Here is a 12,500-nt window from a genome sequence, read left to right as displayed (position 1 = left end):
AGAAACCGGGCTGGGATTAGCCAAGATCCCTTGGCTACACCTAAATCAGAGCTGAATATTGCTCGTGATTTAATAATGTTTTCAGCATAGACTGGTCCTCTTTCATAATCAGAGTATTATCTTTCCAGATGTACAGGACCTGAATAAATAAAGAAACAGATCTAGAAGTCGACATTTTCCTGTGTGGCGCCTATGGGTAAATAACATCCTGCAAGTGTTTTGTTGTTATTGTTCTATTAATGTAAAAATAGAAAGCGAAAACCGAGGTTAAAAAAGACTTTCTACCAAGCAATCAGATCAGTTATGCATTATGAACCGCGAGTCTAAGGTTTTTTTTATGACGTTTTTCTTTTGTGGGTCAGGGTGCATCGCCCCACGGCTAATGATCAGGTTAGGTGAGCTTGAACAACTGATTTGATATTCATTTATTTTAGCAATTAAGCCCAGCCTAAAAAGCATGGGCACAAATTGGATGGCACATTTAAATAATCTCATATCTATCTCCAGGGAAATAAGCCCCGCTACATCGTTGATATGATCTCTGTTATGCCACGAAGCAAATACAAACCTGTGTTGAAGAAATAATGGCATCCTCCTCAGCCATCCTAACGGTCCAGTTCAAAATTCATTTTGCGAGAGGGTATTTGCTTGTGCTGCGCCAAGGCAGAGAAAAGTGTTCTCCTTTTGAATTTTGCAATGTGAGTTCTGTAGACAAATCCAAATCGAAAATGAAAACTTTTTTTGTACATTTTCCCCTCCTTGGTTCATGATGTAAGAGAGTCATTCTAGATCCTTTCTGTTATAGTCTAATTTTTATTATGTAAAGAGCATTTGAATATTTATATCGAGAATGCGCTTAATAAATAATAATAATAATAATAATAATAATAACAACAACAATAATAATAGTAATGATAATAATAATAATATTATTATTAATATTAACAATAATAATAATTATTATTATAGACTTGATATTCCATTTGTTTCACCCTTTAAGTGCTAACTCCAGATATATCCTGGCAAAATACGGATACTACTTTCAATACTTGATTCTAGTTAAGTTTCAGTCAAACGTTATGATAGTGTGTTCACAGCACTGACTGATTGGTATGCCAGTTGTCACTGTCTCAAATCCCTACGATGATCCTCCATTTTCACTACTTTATACCTTTCGTTTGGCAAGAAAGCACGAAAAGCCAGTTTTTTGCTACGAGAATAACACCAAAAAAATTACTAATTTGTAGCCAATTTTCTGCGACAAAAAATTCTTCAGAAATCAAAAGTCTAAATTAACAGCACACGTCATGGCTACTCCTTAGTACTTGACTAGAAATTTCTTCTCACCTTTTCCTCTGGCCGCGCCTTAGTCATTTGATGAGGGCCATTCTCGTGCTTTTCAAATTTTCGTGTTCATGCCAAAAAATAATTCTGGGTAATTATGCCATTCCATGACAAGGGAAGACCCCCGATTTTCATTTCATAGATCGGTTTTATTAGTGTTGGGCCACCCAGTCCTACCAGCAAAATACAGCATTGATTGAAATGTTTAGCTTTCAAAACTTGCTCAAATTATATCGCTAGGTCCGGGGAGAATAGGCCAGAGAAACAACTTGACTCGTGAACCACCATATTTACACCCAAGCATTTAAGCCGTCCCAGTCTGCATTAAACCATATCTCACCTCAGATTTCTTTCAAAGGCTATCTTAACCCACATTCCAGCTTAATTGTTACGTGATGCCCAAACTTGAAGCCACATTGCCCCAAAACCGCAGATGAGAACTTCTTATACGGCGAAGCCAAGTGATGCAGACCGTTTATCGCCAAAAAAGTACAACAAAATAGCAAACAATTAGCACTTAAAGGGTTAAATCTTCCTTGTAGCCAGCTACACAATCTAAATGGCTAATACCTTTATAAACTAAGTTGAGATCATTGGGTACGAGCCTTCTCAAATGATCATACGAGTTATCCAACCAACTTATTAAGTATGGAGACAGCTATTCTTAGAGTTATTTTCCTAGAGTTATGTCGTAGAGTTACAGTTAATTAAGTTTCCAAAATCCTGAATTCAGGATTTTGGACTGCCAAAATCCTGAATTCAAGATTTTGGACTTCCAAAATCTTAAATTCAGGATTTCTAGACTTCCAAAATCTTGAATTCAGGATTTTGGCAGTCAGAAACCTTGAATTCAGGATTTTGGCAGTCCAAAATCTTAAATTCAGGATTTTGGAAGTCGTTAACTCTAACTCTAAGTCATAACTCTACTGAAACAACTCTATTGATAGTTAACCTCAAATGTTACGTATGCGTTTCCTCGTTCACTTCAATTACATTACTTGAAAAAGTTCTCGTGAATTTAACTTGAAAAAGCAAGTTTTTTTGTTCTAAGATGATCGGCAAACATGGAGGACGAGAAGGTTGAACCTAGACCATTAGCGTCGCCTCAGGAATCCTTGATAACCACTATATCATCGAAGCAAGCTGCTGAATGAAAGCGAATTTTTATAATATTTAAGTAAATACCAATTATCAATATTGAAAGCTGATCGGTTTAAAATGGGTGCTTATTCGGAATGGGTGTTTAGACTGTTGATCAGCACTACTCAAAATGGGTGCTTAGACCTAAATAAGGTGCATGCATATTTAATAAGTTGGTTGGATGACTCGTATGATCATTCGAGATGGCTTGTACCCTATAATCTAAATTTAGTTTATATGGCTATTATTCACTTAGATTGTGTGACACTGATGCACAACCTTGTAATAGGAATCCCCTCACGTCACTCTTGATTTTTAGCGCAAAAGGAAGGTCGACGATTTGGCTTGATTCAGCCAACGCTAATACAGCAGTTAAGAAAGATCCTAGATGAATACCCGGATGATGGACAGATACTCAAGGTATTTAAAAAGGAAAAATACGCATCGTTGTATTAGTATCGGTAATCACCATGATGTCGAGTGCAATTTGGAATAAATGAGCAGGAGTAAATTTTTCGAAAGACGAACAAAATGTGACCGTAATCCTTAGCTAATACTGAATGACCCCAATTAGATGTATAGCGTTGAAGGCGCGCTCTGATTGGCCACTCAAATTCGGGATATCCTTTGTTAGTATATACTACAACAGTAGATAGCGTTGAACTCGCGCGCTGATTGGCTCGTCAAACTCCGAATATCCTGAGCAACTCGGGAAAAAACTGTGCTGTACACCACGCTCTGTAAATAGCCAACTGGTTGCCTCCTGCCAGTTGGGGTTCTTAATAATGTTTCTGTTAACTTTGAATTGTTTCTTTCACATTGTTAAAAGTGGGGTGCCTGTAAACTAGCTTGATAGCTAAGTGGACTTCCACTATAAACAAAACATTATCCGGGCTATTATCGTATTATCATTGAACATGCTCCAGAAGCATAGTTTCCTCTGGCGGGCAAACCGGTGGTCTTGATCTCTGCAGCCCTTGTTTTGTTTTTTTTTTTTCGTACACTAGGAACTTATTCAAAATGCTGACGATGCAAACGCTACTCAACTGAAGTTTCTGCACGATAGACATAACTATCCAACCGAAAATCTCTATGCAGATAGCCTTGCAGAGTTTCAGGTAACTGTAATTTTTTTTAATCTTTTTGGGTTTTGCTAACATCATGAAAGACCTAGGTCGCGATAACTTATTAATTTATTGTGGGTTTTTCTATCCAAGAGTGCCTCTCCTTAACCGATGCACCTCAAGAAGGTGTGGAAACAAGGAAGACACCAAGGTCGACTTCAGTCGGAGCGAAATCTAACAAGGATAAACATAGAGTTTAAACATAATAATATTTAGTTATACTAATAAATAAAAAAGGTAAACAAACATGTTGCCTTTGAGCATTTTAATCCCCGCAGTGATTGTTTATGATTGTGGTCAATTCTTCTCCACAAATTTAAAGCTGTTAAAAAGCTGTAAATTTTTATTATCACCATGAAATGTGATGACAGAAAAAAAAATCTTTCTCCACTAGGGCCCAGCACTCTATGCTTACAACAATGCCGTTTTTATCGAAAAAGACTGGGACGGCATTCAGCGGCTCAGTGATAGCGTTAAAGCAGCCGACCCCGTGAAAGTCGGTCGTTTCGGCTTGGGATTCAAGTCCGTGTTTCACATGACAGGTAGGCTGACATTATGACTAACACGATGTTCCACAACAAGAGGGGACTGGATGGCCATTTTCATCTTGAGTTTAGTTATTGATTATTCTTAGACTATTCCATTCACCGACAGCAGCCATTCTCACAACCTTCATTGTGACATTCTAAGAGCTTATCAGTTTTACTTGGCTTCTTTTTGCAAACACAAATAGAATCAAGTGAAGCTATGATCCTCGCATTTATGAACGCAATTATTGCTTCTCTACACAATTGCAATAATTGCGCTCATAGCTGCGAGGATCATAGCTTCAATCGATTTCTTATCCGCAGTTCATATTTGATCCATTTCAAACATCATTTCATCATTGATTCATTCCTCACGGGAACATTAGAACCCACAAATGACCAGGTCCCAACGTCAGTGGCTCCATAGCTCAGTTGGTTAGAGCGTCGCACCGGTATCGCGAGGTCACGGGTTCAAACCCCGTTAAAGTCCTGAATTTTTTAGGCTTCTCTACGCAATTGCAATAATTGCACTAGATTTCATATCCGTAGTTCATATATGATCCATTTCATATATCATTTCATCACAAATAGAATCCAAGATAAGAGCATCTGAAGGTGCTACCTGTTTCTTGCCAGCGTGAGTGGACTTGTTTGTTCATTTGAATTCAGGCAGTGTTCTGCAGTTGAGGCAGTACCATGTTTTAGGTATGCTGGTAATACCTTCAGGATAGTAGATAGACTGAATGAGTGACTGGGAGGGCATGGCTGGATTTGTCTGACATGCAACCTTAGTCTGGGAGGCATCGATTCTTCCAGCTCTATGTCTGAAGAAACTGTGACCATTCGCCTGTGTGACACTATCTCTCTCAACTTGTGTGATTTGTTCCTTGTTATCCACCTCATGACAAGCTTTTCATAGCTCAGGATAACTCAGATCGAGCTACTTCTTATCAAACAGATCGCTAATTGTAGACACGCTGCGACTTTTGAGGACATAGCTGTCTGCATACTCGGGTATTAAGCTTAGAGTGATGGGTTTGCTACTAGACTTACTAAGTTTCGCATAAAAGGCATCCATTTCCGGTTTTGAAGGAAGAGGAATCTCCTTTGAGATATTGCCTTTAGCAGAGTCAACAGGGCTGAAAACATTGGGCAAGTTCTCAATCTTGGCAACTAAATCGTTTTTCATTTTCCTTGCCGATGTAAAGTTTATTTCTCACCCTTTCATATTCTACTTGTTTGACGTAGGTTGGTAGAAGCCACGAGCACTTCACTTGCCTGCAGGCAAGTCTGCCATTTATTTTTGTCCACGCTTCCAAATAAAATAGCGTACTTGCTATATGCGAACAGGATTCTGCTAGGCCAGCTTTGCAACCTAAGCAGTGAGAAAACAAAATTGTTCCTTCTCTTTCCGTGATAACCCAACATGGAACTAGAGAGTCGTTCCATTTTACTCGAGGGAATTCTAGTTGTAGCAAAAATTACGCAATCGAAAGAGGTACACCAATACGACCGACCGGAAATGGTATGATGTCACGTGAAAACGATCTATTATTTGCAGCAAAACACTTATAAGAGTGTTTTCACTCACGTGATCAGGAACCTTGGTTTTCCACGGAAACAAAAGAAAGCGCTTGCATGATAATACAGCTCGATTCCCAGAGGATTAGTTGGGGACACCAACATGGCCGCCGTGACGTCACATGAAAACACTCTATTTGTAGGCAGTTATTTGCAGGTCACGTGGTGGGCTCTCGGCCAATGAAAAGGAAGGGGATAATGCATCGAAGAGAGATGGATTGCGTTGACGGCGCGCTCTGATTGGCTACACAAACTTTCGAATATCCTTTGCTGTTCACCTCCAAGCAACTCACGTGGGATTTGCGCCCGAAAATGTTGCAATCTTTGCAACAATAAATGAGTTAAAGTTGTCTTTTTGTGCTATATTATGTCACTGTTTTAGTATATACTAAAACAACTTTTCACCTCAGTGTCGGTGGCTAGTGGTGGATATTTACCTCGCCGCTTCGCGGTTCGGTAAATATCCACCACTAGTCACGGCCACTTAGGTGAATATTTGTTAACTATTTAGTAACTTTTTAAAGGGTACTGGCACCTGAAATAACCGCATGGTTAACGGTTCCTTGTTTCCCATATTAAGGATCTTTTGTTAACTGAGTCCCAGTATTTAATTCACCTCTCGTTACGCATCTACTTACAGCTCTTTCTCTCCACCCCAGAGTTCCACTTTCCTTTCTTTCGTGTTCCAGCCTCTGCTTTCTGGGACTAAAATTAATATCACCCCACTGTTTCCCTCTACCTACATTGCACATAACCTAGAACTACTGTAATTCCGTGTGAAACACTTCAGACTCTGCAACTTTCTCAATGTTTCTGGTGTTGCTAACGTATTTCAGATTTACCAAGCTTGATCAGCGAACGTCAAATTGGGTTCATTGATCCCCATGCCTGTCATTTCGACCATCGCGGTCAAGCAACTGGGAAACTATGGCATCTTGAAGAGGACCACGAAGGCATGGACATGATATCCGATCAGTTCGCTCCCTACAAAGAGATCTTTGATTGTAATGACGAGGCTTTTTACAGGGGATTCTACAACGGAACTTTATTCCGTTTTCCACTGAGAACTACACCAACAGAACTGTCAGAGACAATTTACTCCGCGGACAAAGTGGACACGCTTTATGAAAGTTTTAAAACTGATGCTCATTTGATGCTCCTGTTTTTGCAAAAACTCGAGGAAATTGAGCTGTATGTCAGAGAAGAGCTGGAATCCAGTCCTCGGAAAGTCTTCCAAGTGAAGCTTGCAGATGACAGTCTTCAGACAATCCGTGCAAAGAGGAATGAGTTTCGTCAGAAAATTACGCCCGGGGAAGTAATGTCTGCACCCGTAGCAGTGACTTACCGAATCACAATTGAGACCTCAATCTTCGATTCCCAGCAAGGTTGCAAGAAAAATGAACACTCTTTCCTTGTTACGAACTACTTTTGTGGTGGAGAGATGTCGTCAACATTCCAAGAGCTCATGACGGACAAAGCTTTAAGCTATCTCCCATCAGTGGGAGTAGCTATGGCCTTACCGGCTGGTTTAAGTCGGCAAACACCCGACATTCAAGGCCACGTGTTTTGTTTCTTACCACTACCACTTCAGAAGACCAGCTTGACAGGTTTGCCAGTACATGTAAACGGCTTCTTTGCCCTTAACCAGAATAGGCGTCACGTAAGGTTTCCAAACGCCGAACAGGAAGACCAGGAAAAGAAAGGAAGACATTTGACTGACAAGTCTCTATTATGGAACAAGTGCTTGCTGGAAGAAGCCATTCCCAGGGCCTATGCCACAATGATTTTAGACGCCATTAAGGAGAAGTCAGCTGGGGTGTCTAAAGCATCAATTTACGAGTAAGTAATAAGAGGTTTATTCCCTTTTTATATCAAGGTGCGATTATGGCCTTACTACGCCTTCCCTAACGGTATCGTTTTTCACTGCCGTAAATAAATCTTGATGTAGAGTTAATGGGTCACCTTTAGCCTTGTGATCAGTGATCTCGATCCACATTGTTCGCTTTTTTTTTTGTCAAGACCCGTCAACTGCTGCAGCAAATGAGACTGACGGTAGCACAAAACGATACCGTTAATTGGTGGGTAAAGTTCAAAGTGCGCATGTTCATGAAAACTGTCAGGAAGGTGATAACCTACGGAGTAATATTGCATAAGCGGGAAAGAGAAAAAGCTAGTAAGGTTAACTGCAGCATAAACGGGAAGCCATTCGTTTCTTTTGGCACTGTCATTTTTTCCATTTTCTCGTAAAACTCTTTTTGACTACAGTACCATCCTTACATGTTTAATTGCTCCCAGGGTTAGATCATCCATTAAGCAGATAGTCGTCGATTTTGCAGGGTTAATTAATAAACGTTAAGCAAATTTTCTCGTCTTCTTACTTGAAGAGCATGGCCAGATGTGAAAAGTGTCAAGCAAAACTGGGATCGAATTGCACAGCCTTTGTTCCAGATCCTCTTGAATATGGACATAGTCTACACTGAGGCGGATCATGGGAAATGGCTTGCAATCAAACAAGCCTACTTTGATTTACAACCTGCAAGTGAGACCAAAGATCTCCTGTACAAAGTTATGGTTGCAGCCAATTTTCCCATCGTCTCGGTACCCTGCCACATAACAGAAAGCATCACTCGGTATTTGAGTGTTAAAGAATTAACACCCCATCTCACAAGAGAAGTATTGAAGCAATCCCCAAATTGTTATAAGAAGCTTGAAAGACCTGAAAAGATACTGCTCCTTCAGTTTTGTCTCAGAGATTGCCAACCTGACAAGCTTTGTGGATTAGAACTTATGCCTCTCTCTAATGGCACATTTAGTGTTTTTTCAAACAAAGCTGAGGTAGTTTACATCTCCTCGCCTGAACATCCAAAGGAACTGCTACCTGGCCTACAACACCGCTTTTTAGACGAAAATATGAGCGTTAATGTCCTTCAGAGGCTGAATGACGCGGCGGCACAAGGTAGGATCCATTCTTTATGACAACCATTTAATATATATTTCTCTTATTCAGTCACCGATGGAGGCTGTGAACATTCTAGAAAAAAAATTTATCTTGTTTTCTAGTCTTTTCTTAAAACAACAACAACAAATATATCTGATTAAAACCTGCATCAAATCGGCGCCCCTTCCGCTGCAAACGTCTTTAAATGTCGTGGCCTTCAGTCGACTGAGTGCAACTTGATGGCAAATACAAAGACATTAGGTTTTCTCGCAAATGTGGTCTGAAGATGATGTTGGCTAGCCCCGGTAAACTACGAAAAAGATGTAATTATCGATTGTGGCGTGGGGATAGCTAGGCGAAAATTGAGAGCGCTCCAATCAGGAGTCGAACCTATGATCTTTCGCTTATAATCTTTCGCTTACTATCTTATCACTCCGTTATCGGAGACTGGTAAGAGCTGGGCTATCAAACTAAGCCAGCTCAGAGGCAGAGCATCCGAGCTAGAAATTGGAAAGTTATAGGTTCTCTTCCTCTGAAGAGCACTCGAATGAATTTTTTTCCGAGTATCCTCGAATCACCAGCAAAAAGATAAACGCTCATATTAGATTTTCTGTCTTCATTGGAAGGAATTATGTCAAATATGGCATATAAATAGATGATATTACACGGTGGCAGGGAAATATAAATTTCATGTTTGAGTGGGAAGAACAATATTGAGATATTAATATTGACACGAGAACATATCATTCATATCTTCGAGCTAACGTGTGGTTTTCGTTTTATTATATAGACAAAACATATCCATGGTAGAGATTGGAATAAAGCAGGCTTTAATATCAATGATAGGTGTTGGTACAAACCAAGAAAAAAATGCAGAAAAATAGGCGGGAATCGTGACGTCGTTGTTCACAATGCAACTCGTGTTACATTCGAAGAGTACGACACTCGGTTGCAGGATGTAGTGGTCGTATTGATTTCTGCGAGTGTTTTATTTCCCGGTAAAATACTCCCGTCCATATAATAACTGATACTATATCATGCATTATGTACGATGTTCCTTGATAAATATTTGTTTAAAAGCCTTAATATATATATATATATATATATATATATATATATATATATATATATATATATAACTTCAGGTGAGTTCCACACTGATAAATCCAGAATAGTGCTCAACAATAATGGAGCGGTAATAACAATGTTTTTCTACTCAATATAGTTTCATATGGACTTTAATACAGGTCTGTTTCGTAGACCAACAAGGAGTTGGGCCACTCATCAGTTAAATTCCATGTACACTGTAGCATCGCTGGGGTTTATATACATCAGTAGCGTGATCGTTACAAGATTCAAACTTGAAAAACAGTAGTAAAAAGCATTTGTAAATTTATGATTGGTTGGTGAGGATGGGATTGAACCAAAGGAGAAAATTTCGCTTGTGCCTGCAAGTCGATACGAGTTCATTACGTTTGTTGAGCGTTGCCATGTCCGGTTTATATACAATATAGAATTTCTTGGTACTCCATAGATTACATCGTTTAGTAAGGTTGCTATAAGATTTGGCCTTGGCGAGAATTTTCCAGGAGATTGCGAAGTCTTTCTTTTGATCTTTTAGCTGCCATAGATGTTTGCTCAGTTCGGTGTCATTCTTTTTACTTTCGTGGAAAAACACCTCCTCTGTGCTGCAATGGTTCAAAGAGTTGCCTAACAAACAGAGGTGTGCTTTCATAACCTTCAATGTAGTGGAATTCTACCCTTCCATATCAGAGACACTACTCCAGCGTGCCCTTGACTTCGCAGCCAATTATGTGACCATTTCAGATGATGATTGTCACATGATCTTGCAAGCTAAACAATCCCTTCTTTTCAACAACGGAAACCCTTGGCAGAAGAGAAACACCGGCACGCTCTTCGATGTCACTATGGGTAGTTATGATGGAGCTGAAACGTGCGAATTAGTAGGGATCTACATGCTCTCGCAGCTTAAAGCAATTTCTCACGGCATGGAAATTGGGCTTTACAGAGATGACGGCTTAGCAGTAATCGACCAAACCCCACAAAAAATCGAAAAAATCAAAAAAGAAATATGCAAAGTGTTCGCCAAAAACAACGTACGCATTACTGTTGAGGCCAACAAAAAGGTCGTAAATTTCCTTGACGTAACATTAGACTTAACCACTGAGAAGTACAAGCCATATTCGAAGCCTGCAACCACTCCACAGCAAATCTAACCATCCCCCTTGCATAATAAAGACCCCTGAGGCAATTAACAAAAGATTATCTGAAATCTCATCAGAGGAGGAAGCCTTCAAAGAGGCAGCACCGTCCTACCAAGAAGCGTTGCAGAAAAGCGGTTATTCATACACCCTCAAATTCACCCCACCACAGCAGTCACCAGAATCCACCACTTACAAGAGACAGAGGCAAAGAAACATAATTTGGTTCAACCCACCATTTAGTAAAAATGTTCAAACCAATATAGGAAGAGAATTTCGAATTTGATCGAGAGGTGCTTCCCACCGAACCATAAATTAAGAAAACTGTTTAACAAAAACAATCTTAAGCTAAGTTATAGTTGTTCACCAAACATAAAACAGATCATCGATGGACACAACAAAACCATCCTAAGCCAGAACATGCGACCTCTACAACAAACACCCACCAAACTCCGCAACTGCAGAGCACCAGGCAAATGCCCTTTGAAAAGACAATGCTTAGTCAAGGAAGTAGTGTATCAAGCCACCATCACGACCGCCGAAAGCACAGAGACGTACGTCGGCCTCACCGCCACTGCGTTCAAGACGAGATGGCGAAACCACCAAATGTCATTCAAAAACGAAAGTAAAAAGAATGACACCGAACTGAGCAAACATCTATGGCAGCTAAAAGATCAAAAGAAAGACTTTGCAATCTCCTGGAAAATTCTAGCCAAGGCCTTATATATTAAGGCTTTTAAACAAATATTTATCAAGAAACATCGTACAGAATGCATGATATAGTATCAGTTATTATATGGACGGGAGTATTTTACCGGGAAAAAGATGTAATTATCGATTGTGGCATGGGGATAGCTAGGCGAAAATTGAGAGCGCTCCAATCAGGAGTCGAACCTATGATCTTTCGCTTATAATCTTTCGCTTACTATCTTATCACTGCGTTATCGGAGACTGGTAAGAGCTGGGCCATCAAACTAAGCCGGCTCAGAGGCAGAGCATCCGAACATTTATTTGCTACTCCGAGTTTCATGCTTCTCACGAAGCAATCATCAGGCAACTGCCAAAAAGAAGGAATACATGGTGTTTTACAGTGATTTTGAAAATAACGGTAGCAATTCACTATAGGCTGGGGTGCATAGCAACGGTTAAACAATACAAACTGTTTCCAGTGAGCTGCTAAAAATAAGCCTTAAATAATTACGCTATTGAGAAGGAATTTCTTTGCATGTCTGCAACTTGTTACAAGCTCATTTCTGTTGTTAAGGGTCGCCAAATCTGGTCTACAAATTATATAGTATTTCTCCCACAGACATAAATTACACTTCTTCGTTACATTTGAATAGGATCTCGCATGCCTAACAATCCGCCATTTAATGCGATAGTCGACTTTCTTGTCTTTCAAACCCCATACATATTTACTAAGTTCAGTGGAATTTCTGTAGCGTTTCATTTCTAAACGAACATGTGTGGTTTCTATAACGTGATTTGAATGATGTGTCGCAAAGACCGATGTAAGTTTGCTTTGACTGAGATGTTGTGACCTCTGCTTGATAGATGGTATTCCGCACTTTGCACTTTCCGTCTAGAGGGCAGGATCTTTTGTCACGGCAGTTGCAAGTGTTGA

General features: G+C 39.9%; 1 protein-coding gene across 1 annotated transcript in view; it reads left to right on the top strand.

Annotated features, from left to right (window-relative positions):
* Positions 1-8,672, top strand: part of LOC138035375 (sacsin-like) — a gene marked incomplete at its 3' end in the record, with an annotated part of 12,679 nt that extends 4,007 nt beyond the window's left edge. Inside the window, exons 2-7 of the mRNA XM_068882080.1 lie at positions 129-196; positions 2,804-2,904; positions 3,492-3,602; positions 4,003-4,150; positions 6,553-7,555; positions 8,101-8,672. Coding sequence (XP_068738181.1) covers positions 193-196; positions 2,804-2,904; positions 3,492-3,602; positions 4,003-4,150; positions 6,553-7,555; positions 8,101-8,672 — 1,939 coding nt within the window. The remainder of the gene's footprint in view (positions 1-128; positions 197-2,803; positions 2,905-3,491; positions 3,603-4,002; positions 4,151-6,552; positions 7,556-8,100) is intronic.
* Positions 8,673-12,500: the final 3,828 nt, after the last annotated feature.

Source organism: Montipora capricornis, unplaced genomic scaffold (genome assembly GCF_036669925.1).
Source record: "Montipora capricornis isolate CH-2021 unplaced genomic scaffold, ASM3666992v2 scaffold_362, whole genome shotgun sequence".
Taxonomy (NCBI): domain Eukaryota; kingdom Metazoa; phylum Cnidaria; class Anthozoa; order Scleractinia; family Acroporidae; genus Montipora; species Montipora capricornis.
Note: the sequence above shows the minus strand (reverse complement) of the source record. Positions and strands in the feature narration are given on the sequence as shown.